This window comes from Pongo abelii, chromosome 8 (assembly GCF_028885655.2).
Source record: "Pongo abelii isolate AG06213 chromosome 8, NHGRI_mPonAbe1-v2.0_pri, whole genome shotgun sequence".
Lineage (NCBI taxonomy): Eukaryota > Metazoa > Chordata > Mammalia > Primates > Hominidae > Pongo > Pongo abelii.
Genome location: NC_071993.2, coordinates 98566703 through 98582419, shown reverse-complemented (window position 1 = coordinate 98582419; position 15717 = coordinate 98566703). Strand labels below are relative to the sequence as shown.

General features: G+C 40.1%; 1 protein-coding gene across 1 annotated transcript in view; it reads right to left on the bottom strand.

Moving 5' to 3' along the window:
- The window catches only part of TNKS2 (tankyrase 2), a 65174-nt gene extending 59185 nt beyond the window's left edge, over positions 1 to 5989 (bottom strand). Inside the window, exon 1 of the mRNA XM_024253859.3 lies at positions 5460 to 5989. Coding sequence (XP_024109627.1) covers positions 5460 to 5658 — 199 coding nt within the window. The 5' untranslated portion in view covers positions 5659 to 5989. The remainder of the gene's footprint in view (positions 1 to 5459) is intronic.
- Positions 5990 to 15717: the final 9728 nt, after the last annotated feature.

Below are 15717 nucleotides of genomic sequence, written 5' to 3'. Positions count from 1 at the left end.
GTAAAGTATACTTGTTGACCACATTAACCATGTGTCAGTTAATGGCAGGTATTGTGTCCTGTTCATTTCAGTTTACTCAGGGACAAGGTCAGTGTCTGGCATATAGCAGGACTTGACAAACATTTGTTTAATGCATGTCTAATACTCTGCTGGAATAGGAAAGGACCCTCACAAAGAATATGGTGTTAATGATTTGTGAAAACAGAGAAAAGCAGCCTCTTGTCAAATTTATTACTTATCTAGATGCCATCAGTTTCAGCAACTCCAGGTACTGCTTGCTAACTATGACTATTGTTAATAATATCACATTTTGCTGCTACACTGGAAACATGCTTTCATCTGAATGGTTTCAAAAAAGCTGTGAGGCAGTCAAGTCCCTACACAGAAACCAACTTAGACTCTTAGGAAGTTTAACTAAGTGCTATCCCCCTCCTGTCTTTTATAGTCCAAAGGAGGGATTAATCACTGATAATACAATTGGTCCCATATGAGATGGTGAGGTCTTGCAATATCTAAAGGTAGGCTATCATACAGAGTTTTGTCCAAAGACAAAGTTCTGGAAAAATGTCAACAAATGCCACAAAACAAAGCTCCTGTAGTCTGGGAGATTGGAAGGCATAATCAAACAGCCTTCAGCTTTCAAGCAACCTTTAGCCAGGACTCTCAGTGACACATTTTTTCTGAGGAATGTCATTTTAAACTTCTCATTTACTATTTTGTGTTACAAGGTTTCCCTCTGTTGCCCAGCCTGGAGTGCAATGGCGCAATCTCGGCTCACTGCAGCCTTGGCTCAAGTAATCCTCCAACCTTAGCCTCCCAAGTAGCTAGGACTACAGGCCTGCGCCACCATGCCTGACTAATTTTTCTATTTTTTTGTAGAGATGGGGTTTCGCCATGTTGCCCAGGCTGCTCTTGAACTCTTAAGCTCAAGTGATACTCCTGTCTTTGCCTCCCAGAGTGTCAGGTCTGTGCCACCATGCCTGGCTCATTTTTCTATTTTTTTGTAGAGATGAGGTTTCACCATTGTTGCCCAGGCTGGTCTTGAACTCTTGAGCTCAGGTGATACTCCTGCCTTTGCCTCCCAGAGTGCTGGGATTATAGCCTGTGGCACAGTGCCCGGGCCTCACTTACTATTAACTTTAGTTTGCTAAGATCCAGAAAATCATTTCCCACATATATTTCTTAAGAACGAAGAATACAAGGGAGAGGACTTTGCCCATCTCAACTTGGGATAGATATACTGTCTGGCCAGATTAGTAGAAACTTGGAAAAGAATGCCATGGCCTCTACGGTGATGAAATTTTGACCATCTGAATGGGGGTATACTTAAAGGAGTACTCCAAACTCTTGTTATTGAAGTCAACTGTCTACCTCCAAATCCAGCAAGAGCTGAGGGCAAAGGTATAGCTCAAAATCTTGATAATACATTGGGAGATTTGATAAGTCAAGAAAGATGATGAATTCCTAAACAGACTGATCTTTATTTGATACTAGGGTTTCCTGCTGATGTATGATTTATCTCCCATAGCAAAAACCAATCCTGAAAACAACAATCTATAATTGTAGTTCTAGGTGAAGAGTGTTGGATAAATTTTGTGCATCTCTTACAACTAAGATGTTGGCCTACAGCCAAAGAAGGAAATGTTACTGAGAGGTTATTGGAGGTCTCCAATAGTTATCATTTTGGGAAAAGATATGAATGACAATCACAAAAGCTAGTATATCTTTGGTAGCTGAGCAGCTAAAGCCTTCAATTGGAGGAACCATCCCACTTTCTTGTACCAGTGAGATTATAACCTGTTGGTCGAACTAGGCTGAAATCCTGTCTACAGCATCTCTGAAAAATGCCAATCCAGCCACTGCTTGGATACTTCCAGCCAGTTCGATGGCTGAATATTGTTAAAGGTTGTCTGACCCCTTGTAACCTTCCACCTGCTGGCCTTAGTTTTGACTCCCAAAGCCACACAAGTAACATTCACTCACTCTTTGTGATTCTTCCACATATGTGAAGACGGTAACATAGTATAGTCTTCTTTCATCTCTAGAATAAGCAGCACCAATTTTCCTATCTATGCTTGTGCAATAAATTCCGGATGCTCTGATTCCACTTTCCTCCTCTGAATAAAAAAATCCCCTCTTATATTTGATTCACACAATTGAATATAATAATCCAAGTCCAGTCTAACTGGTCTTATGTATGTGGTTCAGTAGCATACTCATACTAACAGTAACATAACATACTATAAATATAAAATAAGTGTTACCTTGTTTAGCTAGGGATCTACAATGCAAACTCCTACCCCCACTCCAAGAGTTCTAAGATTGAAAGGAATGCCACATATTTCTTTCATTTCTATGATGGGCATCAAGATGACTTTCTCCCCAAGTTTGTGTCACCTCTTCTTTACTTTTCAGAAATAAGTTCACAGAAGCAGAGTCTTCTTTACTGAAATTTGCTGTTTTCTAGGGCATTAACTGTCAAGATTTTCAGATACTTTTGCTTTTAGTAAAATTAGAGCAAGAGCCACCCTACTACCAACTTGCCTCTACAAATTCTGTTATGTGTTGGAAAAAAATCATTCCTGGACGGACGCAGTGGCTCACGCCTGTAATCCCAGCACTTTGGGAGGCCGAGGCAGGTGGATCATGAGGTCACGAGTTTGAGACCAGCCTGACCAACATGGTGAAACCCTGTCTCTACTAAAAATACAAAAATTTGCCGGGCGTGGCAGTGCGCACCTGTAATCCCAGCTACTCAGGAGGCTGAGACAGGAGAATCGGTTGAACCCGGAAGGTGGAGGTTGCAGTGAGCTGAGATCGTGCCACTGCACTCCAGCCTGGGAGACAGAACTAGACTCTGTCTCAAAAAAAAAAAAAAATTCCTATCTTGTGTATATCTATGTATGGCGGGGGCACTGGCAGGCGGACTGAAAAGGAAACAATTTTCAGAGTCATTTTTCTCCTAAGGTATTACTTCTTAAATAATATTTATCTAGAAGAAAAGTATGCAATCTAGTTCAGTAACAAAAAAACACCTAGTAGAAGGAAAATTCCTGTTTATGCTGACTATCTTCTTCATTAACAGAATTTAACTGTCTTGGTGCTGGCAACTGATTATTCTTTTAATTGAACTAACTTTTGGAGATGAATTAAACCAAATGTTTTCTAAACTGATTTTCATTTTCTGTGATCTGCACGAATCTCTCAGTCCTAATACTACTTGGGAATCAAAACAAAAAGGCAAAAACATGCCTCCCCTAATAAAATCTCCAAACTTTAATCAGCTAAAAAAATTTTAAAATAATGATGTCTCCCATCACCTCCAATAGCTCACTCTATGACTGATGTAAAACACAAGAAACTGCTTGGTCAGGCAGTTACATAATACCACCACCTGTGTTGAACTTCCAACAGTACGCTTGCAGGCACATTAACATGACTGATAACTCACCACCTACAACAGATTATAAAGTGTATTCTCATATATTAAGTGAAAAGGTAGCTGGATGCACTTAAAAAGCTTCTCTCTGATGAACCTAAAATTCAGATTAAATTTACAAACCCAATTTTTAAAAAAGTTTCTTATGTGATTGAAGTGCAGGACTTCAAAAGCTCTGGTTGAATGAAGAACCCCCAATTCATAATTTTTATTACTCCCTTTTTATACCTTTAACTCTTAATCTGATAACCTATACCTGATAATTTGGGTAAGTTGTGAGGGGTGGGTTGGTTTCCAAAATATTAAGTCTTCCAAACTTGAACAAAATGAAACCTATGTGAAAAATATGCTTTGAAACGTTGGGATAGAACTGAAGGTGGGAAGGCAGAGAAGGAACAAGGTCACTGAGGATCTAATACCATAACCTTACACCTCTAAATATTACTATTTTCAGATATGAACTCACTAATACACCAAATTCTTGAAAGGTAGCAACTAAGATCTTTCTTGGTTATTTTTATCCCACAGATCAAGTGAACAGAATCTAAGTAACCCTACCCTTTGGCTTATGTATCAGTTGATCGTGACAGTTTGCCAAATGAGTTGTTTAAACGTTGACTCCGTGGTCAAACAGCACAATCTAAATTAGCTGAAGAACGGCAGCACTTACCACCAAAATTTCGGGCAAAAAGGCTAACTAGGTGTGATCTGACTTAAGTATTCTTCCTTCTCTTTCCATTGCCCACAAACTGTTCCTACTTCTGCCACCTAGGTTCCCCAAACTTCCTTCTTTTTAAAAGACTCCCCAATGGAAAGCGAACAAAGTTGCAATCGATCAAAAAAGCATACCTCCTGGTAGTATTTACATTTAAAATCCGGAACAGGTTAAAGCCAACAAATCTCCAATTGGTAGAAAGTGTAAAAGTAATTATCTGCGAAAGAGGAAATCTTTCTCACTGCTCCTTTTCTCTTCATCAATCTAGCCCCAAAAGAACAGGAGTACTTTAAAAGGTATTCCCTGATTTTTCAAAAAATTGTTTTAAACAATCATGAAATACACAAAACAAAAAACCAAGATTGTCAGAGGTAAGAGAAGGTACGCCCATTTTCAATCACGCATGACTCACCTGAAGTTAGAAACAGTCATAATCTTTCCTACAAGTGAAAAGCATGCATGCTTTATGGGAATAAGCTGAATATCTCATCTATGGCTCTTTTAAATTTTTCGACTAAATTTAATATGCTTATATCATAAAGTGAACCTAATAAATATTAAAATAATGTAATTCAAACGATCTAAATTTCAGAATGAAGCAAGGTTCGTCCCAACTTAAATTCTAGATTCAAGCTAAAGTACCTGCACTATCTTTTCTCTTATACTTCCACTTTCCACCCCAACTTGTGTGTGTGTGTCTCTAAGGCTTCCCGCACCCAGCCTAAGTCAGGTTTCAGTTCTCCCAAACTTGCTTGTTTCCCGTTCCAGTCACTCCAGAAAATTGGTAATGATTGGCTATTCTGATAAACCAATTAACGCTAATGTGTCAACGTCCTATTAAGCTACTCCTCTTAAATTACATCCCTGTATTTTACAAAGTCCTTCAAGACCTTAACCCAAATGGAACTTGCAAGAACGAAAAATTTTGGAGGTAACTGACCTTTTAAATCATAAGGTCTATCAACTACGTCCCCTACTCTTTCTTGTGTGTAGAGGCCTTCTAGGGTAACAAGACCGGAAGTTGGTACAGGTATTGATACTGTAAAACAAAACAAAGCCAAAACCCCAAACCACCCCCAACACCTGGCAAAAAAACCAAACCAAGACAAAACAAAAACTTCCAGTGAGTGTGGCACGCTCACCCCACCCCTAATCTCCCTAGTCCCCACTAGAAGAGAGCGAGATCACCAGGACCAGAGTCCTGGAGAAAGGTCGGGGGGCGGAGGAGCACTGGTTTCAGGCCTGTGGGCCCCAGCTGCTCAGGTGGGGTCTGGAGCGAGGCGAGGGGACGCTGGCCCCGGTTACCTGCGGCGAAGTGCAGCGGGGTGGATTTCCTGCCCGCCGTGTCGCGGCTGTTCACCTTCTCAGGCGTCACCAGCCTCTTGACTCGTTCCACGTCCCCGTTGCGGCACGCCTCGAACAGCTCTCGGGCGGCCGGCTCCATGGCCTCGGCCGCCGCGCTCGCGCAGGCCGCTCCCCCGCCGGCGCAGCGGCGACCCGACATGATCCTGGCCGCTGCCACAGCCAGCAGCAGCGCCAGCAACGGGAGCAGGAGCCCCGGCCCCGCGAGCAGGAGGGCGAGGCCCCCCGGAGAAGACGCGCTCAGGGCCCGGGTCGCTCAGCTCCCTGCTGTCACCGGATCCGGCGCAGTCCCATGGCCGCACCCACGCGCGCCCCTCGCTCGGCTCCTTGCCCCCCCGCCTGCCCAGCGGTGGCGGAGGCAGCGCGAATCCGCCGTCCGAGTTCTGAAACGACGCGGCGGCGGAAGCTGGCAAGGCCCCTCCTGCCAGCTCCGCGGAGCCCTGGGAGCGCACGTGACGTCGTTCCGCGCGTGCGCAGTGGCCGGGCACCGGCCGGGCAGGTTTCGGCTAGCGGGGCGGCGCGAAGGGTTTGTGGGAAATGTGAGGCGAGAGGCTTCGGTGGCGGGAGAAGGGGCTTCGTCCCACCGCCATCTTTGCGGTGGGTTCTACTGCGTATTGTCTTTTTTGTTGTTGTTTTAAGCCCTGGGCTTTCCAAGCTTAACTTTCTCACTGCCATTACACTGAAAAAGAGCCCTTGAAAGTTTTGCTCCGATCTTGCACATTCTTTTGGAAGTCTTACTGTGGAAATTGTACGTATTTTCAGCTTCCACATCCCTTTCTCCTGGGGGATTTCTTTTCCGTTTTTTTTTTTTTTTTTTTTACTGTGTCTCTTTGCTTTCCTCCGCAACTGCTTTGTTGTTGTTGTTGTTTCTTGTAAACCACTTCACAAAAGTGAACTAGTTGCCGTTTAATTAGAAGTTTGGATGAACTGCCCCCAAAATAAAGGGAATCAGAACAGTCATGAAAGTTGACTCCAATTGGAGGGATGGCTCTGATCAATTACTCTTTCCACAGTAAGTTATTAGCTCAGGATTGATTAGAGGAACTTTTTGTAAATCAGTATTGTACCCGACATGCCTAAAGTTTGGATACACTGAGCATACGCATCTCCAAGAAAGTTTTCTGAGTTATAATTTTTTTCTTTGACCAACAAACCAAAGAAAAGTATATAATTGATTTTCACGCTTGAGGTAGTGGTGTAGTTTTACATGATAATTCCCCACTACACCCCCTTGTCTTAAACTGAAAGAAAGGTATGCCTGTACATACATTTTACTTACAGAAGATGATACATGTTGACCTTTGGCATTCTGAAAAGCATCCCCCACCCCCACCTCCTACCTTAACCTGTTTTTCAGGAAATCCAGTTTTTGTTGGGGAGTGTTGACTCACTACAGTGCTAGAAGAGGATGTACACTTTTTTGAGCATTTTTATACATGTGAAATTGAAGTTATGGTGCTTATCAATAACATGAGCATGCATGAACGTACCTGAGACTAGAACACTACCAATATGATTGCGTTTATCATTTTTCTTCCCATAAATCTGCTATGGTGATCTATGATCAGTGATAAGTTGAAATCACCGTTGTAATTGTTTTGAGGCACCACAAACCACACCCATAGAAGACAGCAATCAATCAATAAATGTGTGTGTTCTGACTGCCCCACTGACAGGCTACTCTGCCATCTGTCTCCCTTTCTTGGGGCCTATCTGTTCCCTTAAACACAATAATATTGAAATTAGGCCAATTAAGAACTCAACAATGGTTTCTAGGTGTTCAAGTGAAAGGAAAAGTTGCATATCTCTCACTTTAAATCAAAAGCTAGAAATGATTCAGCTTAGTGCAGAAGGCATGTTGAAAGCTGAGATAGGCCCCCTTGCACCAAACAGCCAAGTTGTAAATGCAAATGAGAAGTTTTTGAAGGAAATTAAAAGTGCTACTCCAGTGAACACATGAATGATAAGAAAGTGAAACAGACTTACTGCTGATATGAAGAACGTTTGAGTGGTCTGGATAGAAGATCAAACCAGCCACAACATTGCCTTAAGCCAAAGCTGAACCCAGAGCAAAGCCCTAACTCTCTTCAATTTTGTGAAGGCTGAGAGACCTGAGGAAGTTGCAGAAGACAAGTTAAAAGCTAGCAGAGGTTGGTTCATGAAGTTTAAGGAAAGAAGCTGTCTTCATAATATAGAAGTGTAAGGTGAAGCAGCAAATGCTGATGTAGGAGCTGCAGCAAGAAGAGGGGTCCCCAACCCCCGGCCTTTGGACTGGTACTGGTCCCTAGCCTGTAAGGAACAAGGACGCACAGCCTGAGGTGAGCAGAGAAGGTGGGGGCGCGGGGTGGCGGCAGGGTGGGGATGGGCGGGGAGTGAGCATTACCGCCTGAGCTCCACCTCCTGTCAGATCAGCAGCAGCATTAGATTTTCACAGGAGAACAAACCCTATTGTGAACTGCACATGTGAGGGATCTAGGATGAGACTCTAATGCCCTAATGCCTGATGATCTGAAGTGGAACCGTTTCATCCCCAAATCATTCGCCACCCCCACCATGCCCCTCCACCCCCACCCCTCAGTCCATGGAAAAATTGTCCTCCATGAAACCAGTCCCTGGTGTCAAAAAGGTTGGGGACTACTGATCTAGAAGATATAGGTGAGATAATTGATCAAGGTGGCTACACTAAACAATACGCTGTCATTGTAGATGAAACAGCCTTCTATTGGAAGAAGATGCTGCCATCTAGAACTTTCATACCTAGACAGGAGAAGTCAATGTCTGGCTTCAAAAGATAGATTGACTTTCTTGTTAGGGGGCTAATGCAGCTGGTGACTTTAAGTTGAAGCCAATGCTTATTTACCATTCTGAAAATCCTAGGGCCCTTGAGAATTGTGATAAATCTATTCTGTCTCTGTTCTGTAAATGGAATAACAAAGCTTGGATTATGGCACATCTGTTTATAGCATGACTTACTGAGTATTTTAAGCCTACTGTTGAGACCCATTTATTAGCAAAAAAAGATGCCTTTCAAAATATTACTGCTCATTGACATTGTACCTGGTTACTCAAGAGCTCTGGTGGAGATGTACAAAGAAATTAATGTTGTTTTCATGCCTGTGAACACAACATCCATTCTGTAGATGGATCGAGGAGTACTTTCAACTTTCAAGTCTTATTATTTAAGAATACATTACATAAGGCTACAGCTGCCATAGATAGTGATTCTTTTGATGGACTTGGGCGAAGTAAATTGACAACCTTCTGGAAGAATTCACCATTCTAGATGCCATTAAGATTCATGGGAGGAGGTCAAAATATCAACATTAATAGGAATTTAGAAGTAGCTGATTCCATCCCTCATGGATGACTTTGAGAGATTCAGGACGTCACTGGAAGAAGTAACTGCATACGTGGTGGAAATAGCAAGAGAACTAGAGTGGAGACTGAAAATGTGACTGAATTGCTGCAATCTCATGATACAACTTGAACGGAGGCTGGGTGTGGTGGTTCCCCAGCACTTTGGGAGGCTGAGGCAGCAGGATTGGTTGAGGCCAGGAGTTTGAGACGAGCCTGGGCAACATAGAATCCATCTGTACAAAAGGTACAATTTTAAAAATTAGCTGGATGTGGTGGGGTGCACCTGTAGTCCTAGCTACTTGGGAGGCTGAGATGAGAGGATTACTTAAGCCTAGGAATTTGAGGCTGTGGTGAGCTGTGATTGTGTTACTGCAGTCCTCTACAGCTTGGGTGACAGATACCCTGTCTCTGAAAACAAACAGAAAAACCAGCTTGAATGGATGAGGAGTTACTTCTTATGGAGCAAAAAAAAAAAATTTTTTTTTTTCAGTTGGAGCCTACTCCTGGTGAAGATGCTGTAAAAATTGTTGAAATGACAACAAAGAATTTAGAATGTTACGTAAACATAGGTGATAAAGCAGTAGCAGAGCTTGAGAGCATAGGCTCTATTTTTTTCTTTTGCCATTAAGTTTCAACACCCAAATAGACTCTAATTTTGAAAGTTCTGTGGGTAAAATGCTATCAAACAGCATTGCATGCTACAGAGAAATCTTTTGTGAAAGGAACAGTCAATCGATGTGGCAAACTTCATTTTAGCTTCTCTTAAGAAATTGCTACAGCTATCCCAACCTTCAGCAACCGTTATCAGTTAGCAGCCCTCAATATCATTGTGGCAAGACCTTCCAACTGCAAAAAGATGACAAGTTGCTGAAGGTTCAGATGACTGTTAGCATTTTTTAGCAACAAAATATCTATTTTTAATTTTAAAAATTGTTTGAATTTTTAATTTTTTGGGTACATCACAGGTGTATATATTTATTGGGTATATGAGATATTTTGATACTATCACTCAATGCCTAATAATCATATCAGGGTAAACGGGATATCAGTCACTTCAAACATTTACCTTTGCATTACAAACAATCCAATTATACTATTTTAGTTATTTTTAAATGTACAATTAGATTATTATTGACTACAGTCACTGTTGTGTTATCAAATAATAGGTTTTATTCATTCTTTCTAATTATTTTTTGTACCCATTAAACATCCCCCACCCACTTCGCTTCTCAGCCTCTGGTAACCATCATTCTACTATCTTCATGTGTTCAATTGTTTTAATTTTTAGCTCCCACATGTGTGAGAATATGAAAAGTTTGTCTTTTTCTGCCTGGTTTATTTCACTTAACATAATGATCTCCATTTCCATCTATGTTATTGCAAATGATAAGCTCTCATACATTTTTTATGGCTGAATAGTATTCCATTGTGTATATGCACCATGTTTTCTTTATCCATTCATCTGCTGATGTACCCTTAGGTTGTTTCCAAATTTTGGCTATTGTGGACAGTGTTGCAATAATCATGGGAGTGCAGATCTCTCCTCAATATACTGATTTGCTTTCATTAGGGTATATACCTAGCAGTGGGATTGCTGGATCATATGACAACTCTATTTTTAGTTATTTGAGGAACCTTCAAACTGTTCTTCATAGTGGTTGTACTAATTTACATTCCCACTAAAAGTGTACGAGGGATCCCTTTTCTCCATATCCTTGTTGCCATTTGTTATTGCCTGTCTTTTGGATAAAAGCCAGTTAAGCTGAGATGAGATGATATTTCACTGTAGTTTTGGATGAGCAAAGAAAATGTTTTTTACATTTCTCTGATGATCAATGATGTCAAGAACCTTTTCACATGTCTATTTGCCATTTGGTTTGTTGTTGTTGTTGTTTTTTGTTTTTTTGAGACAGAGTCTCACTCTATCGCCCAGGATGGAGTGCAATGGCACGATCCTGGCTCCCTGCAACCTCTGCCTCCCGGGTTCAAGCGATTTTCGTGTCTCAGCCTCCCTATAAGCTGGGATTACAGGCGCCTGCCACCATGACTGGCTAATTTTTGTATTTTTAGTAGAGATGGGGTTTCACCATGTTGGCCAGTCTGGTCTTGAACTCGTGACCTCAAGTGTTCTGCCCGCCTCAGCCTCCCAAAGTGCTGGGATTACAGGCGTGACCCACCGCGCCCTCTTCTATTTGCCATTTGTATGTCTTCTTTTGAGAAATGTCTATTCAGATCTTTTGCCCATTTTTAAATCAGATTATTAGACTTTTTTTTTCCTTTTGAGTTGTTTGAACGCTTTATATATCCTGGTTATTAATCTTTTGTCAGATGAATAGTTTGTAAATATTTTCTCCCATTCTGTGGATTGTCTTTACACATTGTTGATTGTTTCCTTTGTTGTGCAGAAGCTTTTTAACTTGATGTGATCCCATTTGTCCATTTTTTGCTTGGGCTATTTGTGCTTCTGGGGTATTACTCAAGAAATCTTTGCCCAGTCCAATGACCTGGAGAGTTTCTCCAGTGTTTTCTTTTAGTAGTTTCATAGTTTGAGGTGTTAGATTTAAATCTTTAATCCATTTTGACTTGACTTTTGTATATGGTGAGAGATAGGGGTCTAGTTTCACTCTTCTGCATATGGATATTCAGTTTTCCCAGCACATTTATTGAAAACGGTGTCCCTTCCCCAATATGTGTTCTTGGCACCTTAGTCAAAAATGAGTTCACTATAGATGTATGGATTTATTTCTGGGTTCTTTATTCTGTTCCATTGGTCTATGTGTCTGTTTTTATACCACTACCATGCTGTTTTGATAAGTCAGGTAATGTGATTTCTCCAGTCTTATTCTTTTTGCTCAGGATAGCTTTGGCTATTATGGGTATTTTGTGGATCTGTATAAATTTGAAAATTGTTTTTTTCATCGATGTTTTTTAGTTTTCATTGTAGAGATCTTTCACTTCTTTGGTTAATTCCTAGGTATTTAATTTTATTTGTAGCTATTATAAATGGGTTAATGGGATTACTTTCTTGAATTCTTTTTCAGATTGTTCACTGCTGGAATATATAAATGCTTCTGATTTTTGTATGTTGATTTTGTATCCTGTAACTTTACTGAGTTTTGTTTTGTTTTTTTGAAACAGGGTCTCACTGTGTCATCCAGGCTGTAGCACAGTGGTGTGATCAGGGCTCACTGCAGCCTCAATCTCCTGGGCCCAAGCAATCCTTCCACCTCAGCCTCCTGAGTAGCTGGGACCATAGGCATGCACCATCATGCCCAGCTAATTTTTTTTTTTTTTTTGAGATGGAGTCTCCCTATGCTGATCCTGAACTCCTGGGCTCAAGCAATCCTTCTGTTTTGGCCTCTAAAATGTTCAGATTATAGACATGAGCAACTGCAGCCAGCCAACATTACTGAATTTGTTTATGTGTTCTAAAAGGTTTTTGGTAGTCTTTAGAGTTTTCAAAATATAAGATCATATAATCTGTAAACAAGGATTATTTGACTTCTTGTATTCCGGTTTGAATACTCTTTATTTCTTTCTCTTGTCTTATTGTTCTACCTAGGACTTCCAGTACTATGTTGAATAACAGTGGTGAAAGTGAACATCTTTGCAGTGTTCCAAATCTTAGAGGAAAGTCTCTCAGTTTTTCCCTATTCACTATGATGTCAGCTGTGGGTCTGTCGTATATGGCTTTTATTATGTTGAGGTATGTAACTTCTATATCCAGTTTTTTGAGGGTTTTTATCATAAAAGGATGTTGAATGTTACCAAATGCTTTTTCAGCATCAGTTGAAATGATCATATGCTTTTTGTCCTTCACTCTGTTGATACGATGTATCGTATCACATTGATTTGTGTATGTTGAACCATTCTTTCGTCCCTGGGATAAATCCCACTTGGTCATGATGAATGATCTTTTAATGTCTTGTTGAATTCGGTTTACTAGTAATTTTGTTGAGGATTTTTGCATCAATGTTCATCAGGGATATTGGTCTGTAGTTTTCTTTTTTTGATATGTTTTTCTTTTTGGTATCAGGATAATACTGGCCTTGTAGAATGAGTTCGAAAGTATACCCTTCTCTGTTTTTTGGAATAGTTTGAGTAGGATTGGGATCAGTTCTTCTTTAAATGTTTGGTAAAATTTAGCAGTGAAGCCATCAGGTCCCAGGCTTTTCTTTGCTGGAAGATTTTTTATTATGGCTTTGATTTCATTACTTGTTATTGTTCTGTTCAGGTTTTGGATTTCTTTATGATTCAATATTGATAGGTTTTATGTGTTTAGAAATTTATCCATTTCTTCTAGGTTTTCCAGTTTATTGGCATATAGTTGCTCATAGTAGCCTTTAATGATCCTTTGAATTTTTTTTTTTTTTTTTTTTTTTTTGAGACGGAGTTTTGCTCTGTTGCCTAGGCTGGAGTGTAGTGGTGCGAACTCAGCTCACTGCAAGCTCTGCCTCCCCGGGTTCACGCCATTCTCCTGTCTCTGCCTCCCGAGTAGCTGGGACTACAGGCGCCCACCACCACGCCCGGCTAATTTTTATATTTTTGGTAGAGATGGGTTTCACCGTGTTGGCCAGGATGGTCTCGATCTCCTGACTACGTGATCCGCCCGCCTCGGCCTCCTAAAGTGCTGGGATTACAGGTGTGAGCCATCGCGCCCAGCCGCGATCCTTTGAATTTCTGTGGTATTAATTGTAATGTCTCATTTTTCACTGCTGATTTTATTTGAATCTTCTCTCTTTTTTTCTTAGTCGGCTAAAGATTTGTCAATTTTGTTTATCTTTTCAAAAAATCAACATTTTGTTTCATTGATCTTTTGTGTTGCATTCTTCATTTCAATTTCACTTAGTGCTGCTCTGATCTTTATTGTTTCTTTTCTTCTTCTAACTTCAGGTTTGCTTTGCCCTTGCTTTTATAGTTCTTTAAGATGCATCATTAAGTTGTTTATTGGAAGTTTTTCTACTTTTTTGATGTAGGTGCTTACAGGTTTATATTTTTCTTAATACTCCTTTGTTTTATTCCATTATTTTTGGTATGTTGTATTTCCATTATCATTTGTTTCAAGAAATTTTTCAGTTTCCTTCTTAATCTCCTCATTGGCCCACTGTTCATTCAGCTGCATAGTGTTCAATTTCCATGTGTTTGTATAGTTTCCAAAATTCCTCTTCTTACTGATTTCTAGTTTTATTCCATTGTGGTTAGAGAAGACGGTTGCTATTATTTCAATTTTTGAATGTTTTAGACTTGTTTTGTGGCCTAAGATATGGTCTATCCTTTAGAATGACCCATTTGCTGAGGAAAAGAATGTATATTCTGCAGCCATTAGATAAAATGTTCTGTCAATGCATATTAGTTCCATTTGGTCTATAGTGCATATTATGTCCGATATTTCTTTGTTGATTTTCTGTTTGGATGATCTATGCAATGCTGAAAGTGGGGGTGTTGAAGTCTTCAGCTATTATTGTATTGGTATCTATCTCTCTAATATTTGCTTTATATATCTGGGTGTTCCAGTGTTGGATGCACATATATTTACAACTGTTATATCCTCTTGATGAATTGACCCCTTTATTGTTATAAAATGACCTTTATCTCTTTTTATAGTTTTTGTCTTGAAAACTATCTATTTTCAGTTTGTATGTGTCTTTATATGTGAAGTGTGTTTCTTATAGGCAAATTGTTGAGTTTTGTTTTTTAAATCCATTCAGCCACTCTATGTCTTTTGATTGGAGAGTTTAGTCCATTTGCTATCAATGTCATTGACAAGTAAGGACTTACTCCTGCCATTTTGTTATTTGTTTTCTGGTCTTTTCCTCCTTTTTTTCCCTTCTTCCTGTCTTGCTTTTAGTGAAGCTGATTTTCTCTGGTGGTATGATTTAATTTCTTGCTTTTCACCTTTTGTGTATTCATTGTATGTTTTTCGATTTGAGGTTACCATGAGGCTTGCAAACAGTATCTTATAACCCATTATTTTAAACTGATGATAACTTAACATGGATTGCATAAACAAACAAAACTAAGAAAAACTCCACACTTTAACTTTGTTCCTCCTTTTAAAAAAATTTTTTGTTGTTCCTATTTATACTTCATTGTACTATGTCTTGTAAAGTTGTTGTAGTTATTATTTTTGATCAGTTCATCTTTTAGTATTTATACTTAAGATATGAGTATTTATACATCACAATGACCCTGTTACAATATTCTGTGTTTTTCTGTGTACTTAATATTACCAGTGAGTTTTGTACCTTAGGATGATTTCTTTTTTTTTTTTTTTTTTTAAGATGAAGTCTCGCTCTTGTCCCCCAGGCTGGAGTGCAATGGCACGATCTCGGCTCACTGCAACCTCCACCTCCCGGGTTCAAGGAATTCTCCTGCCTCAGCCTCCCGAGTAGCTGGGATTACAGGCGCCTGCCACCATGCTCAGCTAATTTTTGTATTTTAAGTAGAGACGGGGTTTCACCGTGTTGGCCAGGCTGGTCTTGAACTCCTGACCTCAGGTGATCCATGCACCTCGGTCTCCCAAAGTGCTGGGATTACAGGTGTGAGCCACTGCGTGCGGCCTCAGGTAATTTCTTATTGCTCATTTTGCTCATTCACATCCTTTTTTTTTCAGATCGAAGAACTTTCTTTAGCATTTCTTGTAGGACAAGTCTGTTGTTGATGAAATCCCTCAGCTTTAGTTTGTCTAAGAAAGTCTTTATTTCTCCTTCATGTTTGAAGGATATTTTTGCCAGATATGCTAATCTAGAGTAAAAGGTTTTTTTCCTTCACCACTTTAAATATGTCATACCACTTTCTGCTGGCCTATAAGGTTTCCACTGAACAGTCTGCTGCCAGGAATATT